The 19,450-nt window shown below is 41.1% G+C and overlaps 1 protein-coding gene across 4 annotated transcripts in view; it reads right to left on the bottom strand.

The window, feature by feature from the left end:
• The window catches only part of ANKRD6 (ankyrin repeat domain 6), a 121,306-nt gene that overhangs the window by 10,361 nt on the left and 91,495 nt on the right, over nt 1-19,450 (bottom strand). For 2 of the 4 annotated variants that reach the window (XM_026093390.2, XM_064508776.1), the window contains exons 1-6: nt 16,201-16,301; nt 13,323-13,662; nt 7,314-7,412; nt 6,177-6,275; nt 2,088-2,186; nt 943-1,041 (exon numbers count right to left, since the gene is read on the bottom strand). In XM_026093390.2, coding sequence (XP_025949175.1) covers nt 943-1,041; nt 2,088-2,186; nt 6,177-6,275; nt 7,314-7,412; nt 13,323-13,616 — 690 coding nt within the window. In that variant the 5' untranslated portion in view covers nt 13,617-13,662; nt 16,201-16,301. Of the gene's footprint in view, nt 1-942; nt 1,042-2,087; nt 2,187-6,176; nt 6,276-7,313; nt 7,413-13,322; nt 13,663-16,200; nt 16,302-19,450 lie in introns of those variants that run through there. The other 2 variants (XM_026093391.2, XM_026093393.2) reach the window with 1 other exon arrangement.

Genomic DNA, 19,450 nt, shown 5'->3' with positions numbered 1-19,450 from the left:
ATACCAGGTTCATTCCAGATAATCTTAATATTCAGTAGCTCATTTTACAAATTAAAAATCTCATCTCCAAATAAAATTACATCATAAATTTAACATGCTGAAACTCATTTAATTTGCTATAATACCTCCTATCTAAGAAACACAGAAATCAGAAAGCATCTTTATGATCCTGGACTATACATGAAAAGTTTCCCTGCAACATGAGATGATGTGGTAAAATACCACATATGTTATTTATTTAGGAGCTTTAATGCATTTTTAACGCACTAAATCCATTCCCTTCTACCACCCAATTAGGCTATGCCACAGGGACAGCTTTCAATTACTTCTCACACAAAAAAAAAAAGGATGATTAATCCTCAGTTATACTGATCATTACTTTGAATGGAAAGCAGTCTTTTTCTTCACTTTGCTATATTTTTAATTCCCACTATTTCATAATGCACCACAACAAAGAAAAAATTTTCCAAAGAAATTTGCACTTTTATAGTGTCCGAACAGTGGTGAGCTCTGCTTCACAGCATCTCTGTGATGGCAGTAATATTACTACCTCCTAGTTACACAGGCGAAAACAGAAGCATAAAAAGGCCAAATCTCTTGCACAGTCCCACGCTGCATAGAACTAGCAGGGCAAGGACTGAGGAATCCCAATCCCTAACCCTAGACTTGTGCCCTGCCCCTATCCCGTAATCTTCTTCTACACAATCACATGTCTGTAAAGAATCTCATAAATAGGAAATGTTTTAAAGAAATGATGCAAATGTGATGGCAAAATAATAAACCACTAGTATGCCGTTACTTCAAGGATACTCTTAGAAGCTTAGGCACTCAATACTGCAGTGAAAGACATATTAAAGTGGGATTACTTGGGTAGGAATCCCTCTTTCCAATGACTAGCCGTATGCAAAGGGTGCACAGTCGCAATGAGGTTCATGCACTGACCTGGTTCTTTTCATGGACTGAACAGAAAGCACTGAGCAGCACCCTAATGATGGGCAAGTGATTATAACGAGCAGCCACATGCAGACAGGTATCTCCTGCCTGCAAACAGAAACAAAGCTCTAAGCATGTAATTGCAGTAAGAAAGCTTGTGCTTGTCATGGTGGTCCGGATGAAATAATCCTATTAAAACAAAAGAGCAGTAAATGACACATTCCTCCTATGAGCAGCAATGCTGCCTTCTCTTCAGTACAAAAGCCACTGTCACGGCTGGGAAGTTTTAGCAATAGCTGGGAGGTGGTCCGGGGGGATATGAATTTTATAACCACTGATGGGAAATACTGGTTTCTTAAGCAAGGTATTATGTTGCTCTTACGTAGCCCTGCGTCACAAAAGCTGCTTTACATTTTTATATCAAATCTGTTCTCCTGAGCACCAAACCAACAGGATTTACAACCTCCACTCGGTGTCGCACATACTGCAAAGGCGACAGGAGTGGCCTGGAGCAGAGTGACTGTGGGGGCAGGCCCTGCTCAGTCAGGGCCCCTCAGCAAAGGCGGGGAGCAGAGCCTGATGTATCAACATTGTTACCATGTGCTTCTGCCAACCTTGGCATCAAGGCACGACAAAGTTATCTGGCTTCCTTTTATAGATTTTCATCTTTTATCATGCCAGATCCATTTTAGAGGAGGAAAGCTGTCTGGAATTGAAGTCACTCTGCATCTACCCCACCGTACAGACTGACACGCAGGATACAATCTATCTCAGAGAGAGCAGGTGTCAGGAGGCTTTCTCTGATCTGGCACAAAATACCTTTAAGACTTGCCATCTTTTTGAGAACAAAGGCCCCTTTGCGCAGAATTTGACTGGCGTCCTTTGGTCCAAAGCAGCGCGCAGCCAAGCAGTGCTGGTCTGACAGCAAAACCCCTCTGCTTCCACCCCCTCAAGGGACGGGTGCAAGTAACACTTTGCTCCATCCTATCACAAGCACTCCTGCACACTACATATACTCAGTTTGTTAGTGTTTTTTCAACAGTGTTTATAACAAAAATCACAGCAGAAACACTTCTGAGCACTTCCACATGTTGGAATAATATAGTTAATACAAAGGCACACAAAAGATAACACAAGTCCTTTTTAAAACTCACATTATTTTTGAGGTCTGCCCGAGATCCTCCAAGTAATAAAACGCGAGTACTCTGGGAATGGCTATTCTGGCAAGCCAGATGAAGAGGTGTGTTACCTGCCTTAGAGAAATACAGGAAAATACAAAAGCCATCTTTAGAAATTGGACATATATCATTAAAAAAGCATCAAAAAATAAAGTCTCACATTTCTCCCCACAAGGAGAGAAGCATCTCCCACTCAGCAGTGGAAACTGTCGCTGTCATTTCAACAAAGCTATGAGCTGAATAAACCTGGAGACTGAAATACCCTCTCCAGCATGAAATCGTTTACCTGGGATATCATAAAGGTGGGAATTGGACAGTTCAAGGAAATCTGCACTGCTCAAGTCTATTTACAGGAAGCAAAGAACTTAGAAACTTTCTGGGCCATTAAAAATAAACAGCATTATCAAGAACTTAATTAAAAGGAAAAATCTTCCCATGTCTTGATACTCCTCAGGACACAGTCTGGCTTTCAACCCTATTATCTATATAACATTTTCCTTCTCTACTTTTCTCTGTCTGTTCCTAATCTGCTGCAAACATCTAAAAATTAGCACATGCAAGTGGAAAAGAAAGATGGGAGGGAGGCGAAGGAGGAACCTACAGAGTTCACACTCAGAGCAGCCGCCTCCCCAGGAGCGCTGATCCTGTGCCCTGCTAAGCCTGGGAGAGCAGCTTCACCCTGGGGCAAGCCCCGCTGGCTACCCCATCCCACCGCCTAGCAAAGCAAAGGGGTGCTGAGTTTCCCATTCCTCACTAGAGGGTCTACTCCTTCACCCTACAGTGTGTGCGTATTTTTGCATGCTGAAGGACAAGAGTGTATTTGCATGAATGCTTCTACCATAGAAAGCTAATCCTTGTATTTAGGGTTTTTCCCCCTCCCACAAAGAAACATGCTGTCATGACACTGCAGCTCAGGTGTCCAGCAAAGCCTGCTGTGACGGCTGCAGGGTGTAAGACAGACATGGTTCAGACCGATTTCTGTTTGCTTATGATCATAATACAGCTCCATCATAACCCATATCCGAGTCTGGCTGGGTGTCTGTATGTGATCACACAGGGCAAGGTGCAGATTTTAGGCTACAGAGGAGAGCCTGGATGCTCACAAAGCTTGAAAGTCTTCAGGCAAGAGAAGAAAAGGAAAACAGAAGGTAAACTGAACCCCAGAAAAGAAGCAAGCATGCAGTTTTTACTGGGAGAAATCTAAAAATAGAGTTTGCCTGCATACTGTTTTTCTAACACAGTGAGGGGTTTTATTGGTCTGACAAGTTTCCTGACAGTATTGGGCTTTTCTTGGCCTGAAAATGTTTGGTTTTTTCGGTCCCTGAGAACCAGAAATGAAATCAGCTCAAGTAAAAAGGTTTCACACGCTTACTAGCCTGACTGCCTCACCTTGATTATTATCTTTAATTTGTCCCTCAAACTTTCAGGATACTGATCAAAGTCGCAGGATTTGAACTACAAAGAGACAACTCTTAGATGTGGTCTTCAGTCTTTGATTACACATTACAGAGTATTTCAGGTCTGAAGGTAGTTTCTGAATTGTGGCAGATGCAACAATTCTTTTCTTTCTGAACAGTCCCTGAAAAGCCTCTGTGATGCTTTTATTAACGGCCATTTGATGTGTCAGTACTGGTGGGAAGGCACAGAGGTCCTGCCCAGCCTGCAGTGCATGAGGAGCTGCTCACAGGAGCCACCGAGCTCGCAGAGCTGGCCTGGCCCCTCTCCCACGGCATGACAAACCTCGCATTGACTTCTGCGAGAGGGGTAGGGGATCCAAGGCGTACCAGGCTTCACCAAAATGTACACACTGGTCAAGGATCTAAAAAGAACTCACTCCATGGGATGATCCTATCACACTAGAAGAATTTTTATTACACCAACTTGACTGAAAATAAACTGGATTTCCAGTGTGATTGCTGGACAGGACACACACAGCTACTGACTCTTCTGGATTCTAGGAGGTTATTCCACATATCCCTTTTTCTGCCTGGCTTGCCTTTAAAATCCTGGGTATCCTGTCCGGCCTCTGCTCAGAGATTTAAAATAGAAACCATCTTCAGCGGCATTACTTTTTTACACACTGTGCTCAAGATGCTGTGCTGTAAGAAGTGCACATATACAAGTCTTCCCCAAGCAGTTCTAAAAGAAATAACCAGGAATTACACAAACTAGCAGGCTACAGAGTCAAACCTCTCTAGCTTTCTGCTGCTTAGCAGAGTCTGGCAGCTCTAGAAGACCGCTTCTCTCCCATTAACAGGGCAGTGAGAGTCACGCAGTCCAAACCTCCAAGACCTCCAGGTGTAAGCCAAGAGCCTGTGGGCTGCTCCTGCACATGACACTTTGTCCTGGCTGCCACAAAAGCTGGTGGAACGATTGTGCCTTGCTGTCAGCAACGTAAGAAGTTGAGCGCTTTTCAGAGAAGCCATTTTGGGATTAAACAGAATTAAGCTCGCCATTTTTCTTGGAAGCAGTAGGGGTGAAAGCGTGCCTGTCTGCAAGAATGCTCACTCCCTTTGTTTTTCAGTAACTCCTGAGAAAAGGTCTTGCCCATTAAAAAAAAAATTCCAAACACTGATATACAAAGGGAGAGGATCACATGGGCAAAACACGAAAGACCAGCACAGGAGCTGCTCACACAGTGTTAATGCCAGCCAGTCACATTTCAGACATCAGCACTGCCAGACTATCCTGTGCACATACTTTTTAGAAGAGGTTGTCTCAAAACACTTGACATATGCTGCATTGTAAACTAAATCTTCTAATACCCTCAGGCATCCAAGCACCCAGGACTTGCATCTTAAGCACACACCTTTGTTCCTATGTGTACGCATAGACACAGACAAACATATCCACAGAGAGGGGTATAATTGCTCAGAAAGCTATACAGTCAAATACTATTGTCTGTCACGTGTAATGTGTAAGCACGGGAAGCTGTCTAAAGTATCTTTAATACAAATCTAGATGAACATTACAGCAAAAATAAATACAGAAAATAAAAATTGGAAGTTGGAGCAACATAAAAGAAGGAATACACATAAAATAATATCAAAGACAATGTAATTACTAGCTGCAAAGTGATGACAACTGTACAAACATACACATATGTACTGCATATATACACATGCACATACAGAAACACACCCTATGCCTAGGCAATGTGTGTTTTTATTGAAAATCTTGGGACTTTCCTTCGGCTACTTGTCTCCTTTCTCCTCTTGCTTCCCTAGCTCCTTTCAATTGTAGTTTTAGAGATATGTTACCAAAATAACTTGTCATTCTCCTGTTAAAAAATACTCAGAGATCCCAGATCCCATTCCAAAGTCCTCTCGCCTCTAACGAAGGACACAGTGCCAGCTATGTAGTTTGACTGACCCATCGGCAGAGCACGCCAAACCCTAATTCAACTCATCCCATATGCTGCTATTGCTATTTCTTAGATTATTTCATTAACTTCTGGATTAGTGAATTGAAGACAAGTCTCCCACAAATATGACAGTTAAGAGTGGAACGTAAAACTCCTTGTTGTTTTATCCTTCCCTCAGAACTGCTCTCAAGATTTCATAAATATCAAAAGAAAAATACTCCAGATTCTTTATAAGTTTCAATAAGTGCCTACATTAGCATATTAAGAAGAACTTTCTAACAAAAGAATCACTATTTTTTTCCTCTGTAACTTACATTCATTGGATAGTTTCTCAAAAATTGGATTTTGAATGCCATTCTCCTATTATTATTCATGTTCATTTTATATTACACCAATCACAATGAAACCACTCAGTATAAATTACAGTACTGTGGGTATTCCCATAGGAATTCCAGTGTTCTTCAGCCTTAATTAATGTATCATTTAAAGTGCTATGGAGTTCCTCCTGTGGCAGCTGTCAAAATATGAATTTCCTGATACCTGTGGAGGAATCATCTAGCTGTGATTAATGCAAAAGGAATAAGAAATCTCACTGTGAGCTGGTCCCCCACCTGTTGAGAAATGTCATGACCAGAAATCTCCAGGGATGAGAATCAGCTATGTTACATCCGCAATGAAAGCTCCTTCTATATGCGCCTCACCTTGTTCCTGGAGAGAACATTAGCTCCTGCTTTAACAAGCAGTTTGGCAGACTGACTGAATCCATGCCAAGAAGCTTCATGAAGAGCAGTATTCCCATCCTGGAGAGCACATGGACAAGAGGAGTAGTTTAGTGTATTGTGTGCACACACATTTAAAAAATGAATCTTCCTTTCCTACTATCTACTTTTCTATTTTATTCTTAGCAGAAACAGAAATACACCAGACTTAAAATAACTTCCACAAACACCCTGTATACTTTCATCTCTCTCAAACCTCTGCTTCAGTGATGCTTCAGTTCCCACCCAAGTGTAATGCCACACTGCCTTGTGAGTACCAGCCATGCTCCACTGCTCTGTATTGGCTGGAGTGAAAGCTGGTATTTATCACCTTCTTCTCCCACAGCCTTCCCATAAAAACTGTAACTTCTGAAGCTCCTGATGGCTACTCAATAATTCTCCTTTAGTTCAAAAGTCACAGCCAGGTATTTGGGAGAGAAGATCATGCTGGTTTTGATCATGATTCTACTCCACATAGCTCAAAGGGGGCCTGTGGTGGGAATTATCTATAGGTATGTTATTCCTTTGTGCAAAACTAAGACACATAGTAAGTTCTCATCAAGAACACACACTTGTGCCATCAGAATAAAAGCCAAAAATAGGATTAGCAGGTAAAAGAGATACTCCAATGTCATCTGGCGATGTCCTGGAACCCTACAGAACTTTTTCCTTTCTACCTTCTGCATCTTCCTATCTTTACCTTTTATTTCTTCCTACATCTCCTAGAGAGCAGAGAGAAAGGCACTGAATATTTTGTTTGGAACTTGAAATTAGTTATGTTTATTTCCAAACTAAATATACAGTCTGGAACTCTCGGTTTCTAGTATAAACAAGGGAAATTGTGCAGTGTTTTTGGTAGGGAAAATTAATTAAAAAATGATCACCTTGGTCAAAAGGTAAGTAAATCTGAAGTTTATATTGAAGATACAGTATGCCTTTTTTTCCAGTGCAACTGTTCCAATTACTTTCAAAGCATTAGATGCCTAACTCAGGAGTATAAATCATAACTTACTCTATGTGACCTTAGTATTACTGGCTAGCAAGGCTGCCATGTCACAGGGCTCTGCTTTTCCTTGTTACCTTGTCTTGTCTGTCCAAAGCACACCCCTCTTGAATGAGAGCTGCTATGACATCGGTGTTGCCTACAACAGTAGCCCGGTGCAATGCTGTCTGATCACCCTGCGAAAAGAAGCAATTTTTTTAATCCATACCCTTTCCACCTAATTTTGACTTAACACAAAAGCATACAACACACACACAGAGGTTACATCTTCCACATACATACTGTTTAAATCCAAGCTGCCTTCGAAAACAGTCCCAGTAAACAACGACCATTAAAGTTTCTGAGATGAATGAAGTTATTGTATGTATCAGAGAGCTGTTTACAAGACCTTTCAACTCATCACAATTCCACATACGGCACTGAAGTGTTCTAAAAATACTGTAGTATTAGAAGGCAGTGAATCTAATACGCTTGGCTTCACACATCTAATAACCAACAGTATCTATGGGGATCTAAAGGGAATAATAGGCTGCTGTAGTTCATCATAATGATCCTCCAGTACTTACACTGACTGGATGAGATGCTACTTTTTTGACTCTGCCTGCTCCATCAATTCTGCTTGGATAAGGAGCATGAGATGAGATCAAACTCTTCAACATCTCTGATGAATTTACCAATTAGTGCTAAGAGTGGAGCCAATTTTATGATGAGGACCCCAACTGTGAGACTATCAACATTTCATTCAAGCACCTGAGCAGTCTTAAGGTCCAAATGACTTTCATTTCTCATTGACCTGCCACATAGCAGCGAATAGTGAGTTTCCTACATTTCTTTTATGGCTCAGTTTCCAAAAGAAATGATGCTGATGTGGTCGTCTTGTCTGACTGCCCATCAGTCTCCTAATAACTGTTTAACTCATTTGCTGAGCTAGAGATACCAAGATTGATTTTCTACAAGCCTTCTAGAAATGGAAGACTAGGGAGAATCAATTTGCAGGTTTTAACGAGGTACACAGTTACCTGCACCATTTGGCCTCCAGCTACAGCTCAGGCACACTGCCCTGTCCATTGACAGCTCCCTGCATACCACAGCACACGCTGCCTTCGGCCCTCTTGCCATGCCCTGTGCATGGGGGACATCTGGAGATTTCTTTTTTTTTTTTTTTAATGTGTGTGCTTGCACAGGGGATGCGAGAGAAAAGGAGATGTGTGCAAGGGAACTAAGCATATTGCAGATGTGTGAAACTCTGATAAGAGAGAGGAACTAGGAGGATTTATGCAGTAAGACACAAATCTACAGGAAACTGAGCTGCATTAGTTTCACTGCTTCCAAACAACCTGTCTTGGTTTTCCACTGTAGTTACTTTGAACCTTCAATGCTGAAACACAGCCCATGAGTCCAGGCACAAAGACTTCGTTTCAAAGCTGCACACAGCCTTTTTACGGATGACGAACAACAGACTGGGAATCCAATCCACTTTTGCTTATCTTGATAATGTTCACCAAAAACACATGAATGGTAGAGATATGCAATGTACCCAAGAAAAAAAGCTTGCAGAGGAAGCTAGTTCTAAAGAGATACAAAATTTCCCTGCTACAATTCTTTATCAGATAATATCAGATTATACTAAATACTAAAACTGGAGGGATTTCCATTTTTTGTGTCATACAGACTGCAAGTATTTAGATAACTGGATAATTTGAATAATTTGTTCTCAAGAGGGGCAATTAGCAGGTGACTTATAAATTGCTTTCAGTGTGGTTCTTTTATAATCGTGACATCAAAATAGTTATTAAACCATAAGGGTAAAATGAGTACTGCCAACCACAGCCTTTCAGTAACCCATGTAATGCCAACTCTCATCACAAATAAATCATTAAATTAGCTTATAATCATGAAGTTGATTTAAAAAAAAGAAAAGTTTGTTGAGAGTTTTTCTTAATTTGCTATCTGTGCTTTGTCTTTAGTGGTTAGCTATTCACAGTTTTGTCCTTGTCCCTATTAAGACTGGAAATTTATTTTAGGAGAATTTAAACAAAGTCAATAATAGTTCCAGGAGCTGGGACTTACAGAAAAACACAAAGTACTGCAAAGCACTGCAGATTCTCTGAACTTGTATATTTATCCCTAAATCTAAAAATAACCAAAATTTTATGGAAAACATGTCCAAAATATACTATCTCACAAATGCAATTGTCAAATACTTTCCAGCAACTGTTACTGCACAGAAATGTACAGGCTAACATGCCAGGAAAGACCTCAGCACCTTTTCAATATCCCTGTGGTGCGGAGGACTGACACAGCTACTGCTAATGCAGCAACGCATAATGGAGACAGTGCAAAGGTCATTTTATCCTGCCATGAAGTGGAAGGCAATCCATCAGTCTATCACTCCTAAAAGATACTGCTGCAACAGCAAAGCTATGGAAGACCCTATAATAAAGAGTAAAACAAAACAACATCTGCAACTGTGATGGAGGGATCTCTAGCACTGGCTTTAACAATGAATAGTTGGTTACTGCTTCTTTACAGTCTGAAAAATTGATTATGGAGAAGATCAGATTCATGGGAATGAACGGATTGGATTGGATTTAGTTTGTAATTAAGGATCTTCTTGCTGGGCCAATTTAAGTCAATGTTGTTCTTGTTGTTAACCCAACTCCATGAAAGTACTTGACGTGAGGGCCCCGAGTGTCACAGAAGGCAGTCTCACCACACCTGACTTGTAGCCACCCTGCTTAAGAAGAGAAATTTGATGCCGATACATTTCCTACACACTCAAGGAGAGAGCCAGGCAGCTAAGAATAAGATCCAGCCAGCATGCTGACAGGGTAAGTACCTAATCCACATAACAGGGAACGTCAAAGGACTTCTCAAATCCTGTCTTTCCCGGACAGAGGCACCTCCTAGTAAAGACAAGGTAGAAATCAATTTAAAATCCTCTTTTCCCCCTAGCTCAGACACCTGAACTGTGCAGGGAGCACAGATGATGGGCCCGCTCTGCCCTTCTTCAGGACATCGCTGCCTCCTATCTGGAAGCAAAAGGCAAGGCTTGCTGGAAACAGGTCCGAGGCCGGGACGCAGGGGCAGGTCGGAGCTCCTCCCCCTCCCTGGAGAAAGCCCAGGCTCCAGGTGCTGCTCAGCTCAGCTCTCCTACAACTGTGTGTTTTACACTACCACATTAACGGATAAAACCCATCAGTGCTGTTGGGAACGGTGACCCTCTTTACCCTCAGATGCGTGGCCACATCACTAGGCTCACTCTTTAGGAGTGAAGTGCCAAGACACTTAATTTATGAACCCTTAAGAGCATAAGCAGGAGATAAGCATCAAGATCCTTAGCCTTTCCACAGCAGTGCCTGTGGGCACAGGCAGTAGTGCGACTTCAGGTTCCTATGTAATTTTTCCGGTGAAGACCGCTACAAAACTCCCAGGCTTCTAAGTCGACAGGGCAGGATTTTGTCACCCATTCCTTTGGACTTCAGCATATACATTGAACTCCAAGTACTTAGGGTGCTGTGGGAGCTGAACTAGAAGACTGATTCTCACTACTTGGTGAGTTACTCAGCAACCCAAGTATTAATAATATTAATACATCACTATTTTTTAACATACTTTCCTCACCATTAACAGAGGAAGAGGAAACCATTATCTTGCCTTTTACGGAGTCAGAGAGTGAGCTGTATTTTTTTCAGAGCATGAACTTTCAGACAGCGTAATCACCAATTCATGTATCTTTTTTATTCATTGCTAAAATAACTATCCCAAAATGCACTTCTCTGAGTTCTGCCTTTAGCAAGGCATGAGAGGACTGTTCTAGGGACTCAGAGAAAAAATTCACCTGTAAATGCATATTAACTGCCCAGACTATTATGCTGAAAACAATTTATGATCCTATTTGTAAGTGATTTACATCTTAGAAACAGACTGTCAATCAGTAGCAATGAAGAGGGAAAACTGCAGTGCGGTGTCACAGAAATGTGACCTTGACAGAAATGACAGAATTGAGTTTGCTTAAAGACAAATGTAGTCCTGAAGCCAAAAAGACACTGAAGTACATAAGTGAGACTTAATAGAAGGAAGGCACCTAAGTCTAAAATGGTACTTCTTAAAACTCCCTGCTTAGCTGCTGCCTACCCCTGAAAGCAACCAAAATTCAACTGCTTCATTCAAATCCTCCAGACATCTCAACCTGCATGCTGCCAAGAAGCACCACAGCCCTGATCGAACTCAACAGGTTGGCACTTATCTCATATTAAGTCTTGCCAGAACCCATAATTTAGGCGTTTTCCCTCCTATCTCTCACCCTGTGAGCATCCGCTAAGCACACTTGTTCGAACAAGCTCCACACAAATTGCAGACATGTCCCCCACCTTTTGAAACAAGGCTAGAGGAGGAGGTGACAGATGGCTTTTACGCAACAGCTCAGAGGTTACAGTACTCACCCAGCTTATCTTGCAATGAGAGCACTTCCTTGCTGAAAGCAGTCCACATTTAAGAAAAACATTGACATTCCCTGGGCTAGCGGGGGATGCTGCTGGGAGATTGGGAATGCAAATTTGAATCCCCTCATGCAGCAGATGAATGTCTGCACATCCTGCATGCTCTACATACAATAGGGCTATTGCACAAAAAGGCCTAGTACCAGGAGGCGTGCTTGCAAAGGGGGAACCCATGCTCTTCACAGAGAACTTAAATAACTGCTTTCAGGAGAGGGCTCCAGGCTATGAACCCTGAAGAAAGGCAGACATGTAAATCTTGACCTTCTCCATGCATTTTGGCATTACCCCTTCCCTTCAGTGTTTTGGCTAGGCAGGTGGCATTCATTCAGTGTCCTGGTGTTTGTGACTACCTTCTAGGCTCCTAGAGTTTCTTCATATGCTGACTAACTTAAAGCAGTGGATGCAACCACAGGGGCCAGACACCTAAGAACTAGATTGGCATCTATTTTATATCTGAAACTCACCCCAAGGGAAAGGAAGTAATGCAAGCAACTTATAAAAGAGTTTCAGGTAGATATTAGTGCATCTCCTAACTCTCTCGCCTCTAGTAGGGTACAGAAATAGCACATAGTTACAGAGTCTTTATTAAAGACTCTAATCCCCAAATCTAACGAGAGTTGGTTTACACCAGTTTGTGATGTTACTTTCTTTTCTTGCTCTGATTTAAAAAACATTATAACCCACACAATTTTTCCTGAACTTTCCTTTTTTCTATTGCCTCCATCATCTCTATCATCTCCTTTAAAGTCCCTTTCCAGCATCATGCTTTGCCTCCTCATTGTCTTTCCATGTTTGCAGAAATGACCAAACTCTTGCTACAGTAGAACTGCACCGAAGCCAAGAGCAAAAACTTATGCCTTCAACATCTTACACAAACTGTTAGACAGCAGTTGTAAAGTCTTATGCTTTGAAATCAAATCACTAAATTGATGGTAGAAGGTCTAGAACACTTGTAAAGTGAAAATATGATCAAGCATAAAGTACTCTCAAGAACATACAAGAATATTTGACTATTCTGAAGCAGTTGTATACAATGGCAACACCGTGTGCCCCAGTGTTTCTCTGTGTCAGTGTGCTTCTCTCCCCCTCCTTTCCTACACAAAGACAATCATCATGAACACAGTGTAACAAGCATTTCACTTTGAACAGTAAATGATGATGCATGACCAGCAGAAGTCATCAAGGCACAGAAAAATAAACATGAATGAAAGAAATTACAGCATAAATGAGACTTAAATGGGACTGCAGAAATAAACCACTTAGCTTATTTACATTCAGCTAGAAATGATAATGAATTCTGGATTATTGTTCCATTTGAAATTAATTTTCTGTTTTTTTAAACAGGGTCTTCCAGAGAGAAGTTGCAGGGCTCAGGCTTTCACTTTAAAGTGACTTTTTTTTCCAGGTAGGTTCTCAGAAAGCACATACGGTGCAGGAAACTATGTCAAGCACCCAGCGCAAAGCTCACCATGCAGTCATGCACCTCAGAAGAGCTCTATCATGCCATACTGCCAATCCAAGATTTTACAGCATGCAGCCACGGAAGAGTGAAGGTCAAGGCAAGATTGATGCAAGATTTCTAACCTCCTTCTCTCTTTCTGATCTTCTAGGTTCCTTTCTAGCCTTTCTCTTCTGGTTTTTCTTATCTTTTTCATCCTTGATTTCCTTCACCGGGACAACTTTCTCCTTGACTATTTCTGAGGTGCGTGCTGTATGAATACTCATTGACCACTCAGAGATTGCATTGGGATCCCAGTAAGAGTTTTCAGTATTGGCAGGGAGAAGGAAAGAATTAGCTCCTGGGGTTGCGTATTCTACAGAGCTGGACTCCACGGGTTGAAATTCATAATAATCCCACTCCAGGCCACTGGAGGTCATTCTTCAACTAATTCTTACAGCTCTTACTGTGTTTTAAAGAACGTATCTGTAGAACATGAAGTCAATGTTTTAATCTCTCCACAACATTTAGCAACTTTCAAGTTTGTTTATCATCTGGTAGATGAAAAGCTAGTCTTTCATTTGTTTATTACCTAAGATAGTCAACTCCAAAATAAAATGTTTTTAGATTTCTCTTGTCATTTAAAAATACATATTTCAGCTTTTTAGAACCTAAAGGAAGATTTTCTTTGTGTAATCACAATTCTGCAGACAAATATCAACTTCAGTATTTACTTTTTAATGAAATATGTAATACTCCCTGCTCTCATGAGCAATTTCATCTCTGAACCTAAAATGTGTAGTCCTGAAAAACAGCAATGAAATGTACAGGTGTTAATCAACACTTTATTTGATGCTAAAATTCCTTCACTGCCAATAAACACACAGTAAAAGTGACTGACAGCATAATCAACAGATTGCAATTAAAAGATAATATGAACACCTCTGTATGGTACAAATAAATTGCAAAAATGAATTATACAAGGAGGAAAAATAGATAGAGAACTTTTTTAAGACCTGTGTAAAAGGAAAGCAGACGCATTTTTTGTTAATACCTTTCACAAGCAAAAATCCTCACTTGGAGTTTGGATCTTCCTCCACATCTGAGACAAATCCAAACACACTCTCTCTAATCATGCAGCAACTCCTGAAGCTCTCCTTAACCCCAACCAGAAAACTAATGCTCAATACAGAGCCAAAATCAGAACACATTTTTTTAAAACTTGTACCTGTAAATCAAGCATGTACACAGTTTGCTCAGATTAGTTACTGCATTTAGAAGTGGCACCAATTTTCATGAACAAAGCCAATGAGAAGTTCGCAAGGCAGGTGAAAAAAGGTCTTCTATTAGAGGAATATTTCTGCGTGCAAGACTCTTCCCTGAACTGAACTGATGCTAAACACAGATATATTGTTTTTCCATGATGCCTAATATATCAGATTTACATATAAATAGCTTAGATTTTATGACCACAGGATTGAAAAAAAGACACATTTTTCACAGAAACCCAATTTAAGAGTAAATCATTGGCAGCTCTTAGAGTCTTAGAACAGCAACTTGTATTTTTCAGGAAAACTGATTGTCCTTGTAAAGTAGCTATAATTTTGTCTTAAATCCCTGATGTACCTTTTTTCCTGGGAGAGGTCTAAAAATGAACTCCCTATCCAAATAAACTCACACTCCCACTACACTTGCAAATCAGCCCCATTTCACAGGTGGGCACAGTGAAAAAATAAAGAGTGCAGAAAACACTTCCTCCTAGAAAATCAAGTTTCTCAGTATAAAGCTGGCTGCATGAATAACACTGTTCTAGACTTCCCAGATAGAGATTGCTTAAATCTCAAAGGGAGACAACTACTCATGTGGAAAAAGAAACCAGTTTTCCAATTTTTTAAGATATTTAAGACCCTCTGGATGCAAACAAATGCCTAAGGGGATTCTCAAAAGGCACCTAGAGGCTTCCTGTGTCCTTTCAATAGTCTATAGGTGCCTCTACTAGCCATCTCTGGACCTCTAGGATCTTTTCAGCATCTAAACCTTATTTATTACAGAGGGAACAAAAGCAACCCCTCTCAAATTTGTTCCAGTATGCTCTCAGAATTATAATACATGGATTGGCTTATCGCTTTGCAAGAACATTTCAAAAGGGCTTCACCCGTCATTAAATGTTGTGAGAAGAAGTTCCTGCTCTGACTGCAGGCATCTCAAAACAGATTCATTGCTGATTTCTGGCTATAATACTAGCCCTGATTTGAAGGGAGTCATGGTTATTTAACTGCTGTTGCACATTTCAGCATATGTCGTTACTCATCAGAGTGAGAGATAACTAAAATAAGGTTACTGATCGCTCCAATGTCCTCTAAAGCCAGGTCCAATATTATAACTACTTCTATGGAAAGCTGAGAAATACCAACAACTTACATGTTTTACTTAAAGACAACTACCCTTTGCTAAATGCAAAGCTGATTACACTATGCCGAAGATTTACCACCCAGAAGCCTGACAGATGTGATAACCCACCCATTCTGCCCTACTGACAATGGGACAATTTCTCTGAAATCCCATACACTGCTTTGGGCAGTTGTTCAATATTCTGTATGCTGCGACATAGATCTGCACAAAAGCATCTCCCACTTAAGCAAACATCACAACAGATCACGCGCCCTACCTGAAGCGTTTCAGGGGGTTCCTGCACACTACAGTGACTCTATTTCACTTCAATATCAAACGGCAGACAACAGCTACTCACACCAGCCCAGTGTGACGAGGTCTTATAAAGTTCTGGAGCTGGAATATGAGTACCAAGTTACTCACTGAAAAACACCCAGTTTTACTTTGTCTCCTATGCAGTGTTGCATCTCCAAATTACAGGTTACATCTCCAAAGGAAAAAAATACAAGAGACAAATTTTGTTTCACTTAATCCCACTTCAAAGAAGCTAAGTTCTATTTTTATTTGCAAATTACTGATCAAACAACAGCTCTTCCCCATCCACCCCAAGCAAGGATGATTATACATACTTACATCATCCTGAATATCCAGGTCACAACCTGCTTTCAACAAAATCTGTACAACATGGAGATGACCCTTGTGGGCAGCAAGATGCAGAGGAGTCCGGCCATGCTATGAACGAGAAGAAAATAATAATACCTTGAGACCAAATTTTTATACATAGTAGTTGACCAGAATTTTATCCTTTTTTCCTCCTCCTTCTGTTTATACCTCTCTGAAGCCTGCAATAGCAGCAATTGACAGATATTAGTGTACAAAGGCTTTACCTTATTGTGTGCATGCTGAAAACTCTTCCTCTCCTTTCTGCAACATTTCAGTTTACCCTACAAAAGGTACATTTTACTCATGTAAGGTTACTTTTTTAAAAACTTAGATCCTGCTTTGTGTCCATGCTTAACCAGAATTCATGACTTTTTTGTTTCTGTCCCTCTGGAACCTAGAGCTGTCAACCACTTTCAGTTCCGCTCTGTATCACAAAGTCACTATAACAGTCTAATTCATATACTGCAATTGGTATAATCTTTGCAATAGAAGTAAGAGTTATGGGATTTTTGTGTTATGTCTGAAACTCGCCTTAAAAAGAATGGAAAATTTGTAATCACTCCAAGTGACTTAATGTATACAATGACCAACCTTGTTTTGCCAAAAATCTGTCAGGTTTTTTGGGCAACACATTTTTAAAGATTACCAAGATCTAACCCATATAAAAACATAGTATAAAATAGCCACAAGAAAAATGGATCTACAGTAAAATTAAGGACAGTTTCCTAATAGACAGAGGGACAGAAAGCTTTAATTAAATGATGTATAGTTTTAGGAGGAAAAAAAATGGAAGTTTAACCATAAAAATCAAAATTTAAATAAGAAAAATAGTGTCTCCCCAACAAATGGGTTACAAAAATCTAAGTGAAATGGCAAGAGGAAAACAGTATTTAATTCTAACTGAGCTCTGATCATCCTTTGGCAGAAATTAAAATGAGACATCTCGGGAAAAGGGGAATAGGCTGCTTCTCCTAAAAGAGGTATAAGAGTCTATGTTAAAAAAAGCTCAAACAGTGAAGAGATTATAAGCAGTAGTCTGGACAACAGAAAAGAATTGGAATAAGCAGTTTCCTAAAAATTGAGCCTGTATAAGCTAAAAGACTAAACTCATAAGGAGAGAGTCAAGAGTTAATTCCTGCTCTAGGAAGTAAGTATACATGGCAAAGCATCAATGTGAAAAGAGGGCGAAACAGCTTAAGAACTGTTAAACAGGAATATTCTAAAACTATTCATTACAAATTTCATTTCATCACAATTAAGAAAATTAGATTCCTATCATCTGCTAAAATCACAGAGTATCCTCACAAAGAATCACATTTTGTCCACCAAGCCTTCTATGAGATAAAATGTTACTTTTTTCTTGGCCTGAATATCTATATCTTTGTTATTGCTGTTGTCACTGTCTACTTCTCCTCCCAAGGATCCATCATTTTACCCTGTACAGGAAAATAAACTGCCCCAGAAGATCAGCTACAGAAGAAAACACTTCAAGAGTTGACTGACTACTAGTGGCCTTAAGTAAACAGAAGATGACCATTAGTTCTCTGATATTTTAAGGAAATTCCCCACTGGGAAAGTTACTTCCAGTAAATAAAAACCAAGCTCAAGACAGGCTGTTTTCATACAGCAATTCCTATATCCTAAGTAGCTGGCACAGCCTTGGGAATTCAGTCTCTTTAGAGCAAAAAGAAAAACAGTGTTGAAATCCACAGAATGACTGGAAACAGAATGTCTATAAATTACTTAATAGTTGTGCAGGGCTTCGCAAACATTAAATGTTGATTAATTATACTGTATTATTGATTATGGATACAAAGGATCAAATCTAATGGAAAAATCCACCCCCATTCTGCAACTCAGGTCTCTCAAAATGCAGACGTTTTCTCCCATTGCTCTCCCAAAACAGGAGGGAGCAACTTCCCCGACTATGCGGGAAACTCTCATTTCAGCTCCTCTGGTGTTTTGAAAACGGCTTGCTTTCTGCTTTCACCACCAGTCCCGAACGCACCCGCAAGAGGGGTGAGGCTGAGCACGCAAAGGGGCGCAGCCGGGGTAGGGTCAGCGGCAGTAGCCGCCAGGTCCCCAGGCGAGCAGCGAGCCTGCGCTCCTGCTTCCACGCTCCATGGCCAGCCCGCTGCTCCTACGACCGACGGCATCCAGACGCAAGCCTATGAACCCCCGCAGTCGCAGTAAACGGCTGGCCCAGCCACACGGAGCACAGTCCCTCTTGTAACAGCTTGGAAGAGATCCAGGGCTTGGTTGCAGCTCCAGGTAACCCAATAGCAGGAGGGTTAAAAGTCTCTAGGCAACATTAAAAAAAACAAAAACAAAACACACACAAAAAGCCCAGCCGGACTGACAAATCACTCCCGGCTACGAACAGTATGTTTGGATTAGGCATATGTGCTCGAGCATGTTCAGGCTTATAGGTTCTAACTTTCTACGTTACTTAATTGCAATAAATCACCTAATCAAGGTGTCTCGCTTCCCAGCAGGTTTCTAATATATCACAACAACAATTTATGGTAATCTGTGAACGGAGCGGGAAAAGGAAAACTAATCCAACTCAAAGCCAGCTCATGTACTTTCAAAGGAGAACAGCGTCAACCACATGAATATATTCCAGCAGGGAAACTTTCTGGTAAGATAACTATCTTTAACCACTGCAAAAATGCTGAGGTGCAGCCAAAGGTATTCGGTTAAAAATAAACTATGAAAGAGAAGTATGAGTTTATTTCAACACGAGGAACATTTTCCTCACCCAGCATACCTTCCTAGACAACCACCACACGAAGCCTGCAGCAGCAGCGGGTAAAGCCCCTTCAGGCACACATACAAGCCAGGCATTCACAAGAAGGGTGCAAAACACTAATGATTCAAATCACGTGTGGCGCACGACCGTTCACCCGCTGATACGATGCCTCGAGGCACACAAAATAAAGTGGCCCCGGGGAAGAGGCGTACCATGACGAGACCGCCCTTTCCCTGGCAGCTCTGGCGCAGGGAAGCTGCCTTCCACGGCGCAAAGGGGAGCCCCGGCATCGCCTCTGGCTCTGCTCCCGCGGGGTCTGTTAGAGCTGCGCTTTCAGCAGAAATCGGAGAGAGGGGGAGGTATCAGATTGGCTGGCAGAAAGCAAAAATGCCAGACTTTGAAAGAAAGGAAAGGGCAGAAGTTGGCAGACAAATCCACTCCATTCCCGCCTCTTCGGCGAGCAAAAAC

This window comes from Dromaius novaehollandiae, chromosome 3 (genome assembly GCF_036370855.1).
Source record: "Dromaius novaehollandiae isolate bDroNov1 chromosome 3, bDroNov1.hap1, whole genome shotgun sequence".
NCBI classification, from domain to species: Eukaryota; Metazoa; Chordata; class Aves; order Casuariiformes; family Dromaiidae; genus Dromaius; species Dromaius novaehollandiae.
The sequence above is the reverse complement of the archived record's forward strand: the minus strand, read 5'-3'. Positions and strand labels throughout refer to the sequence as shown.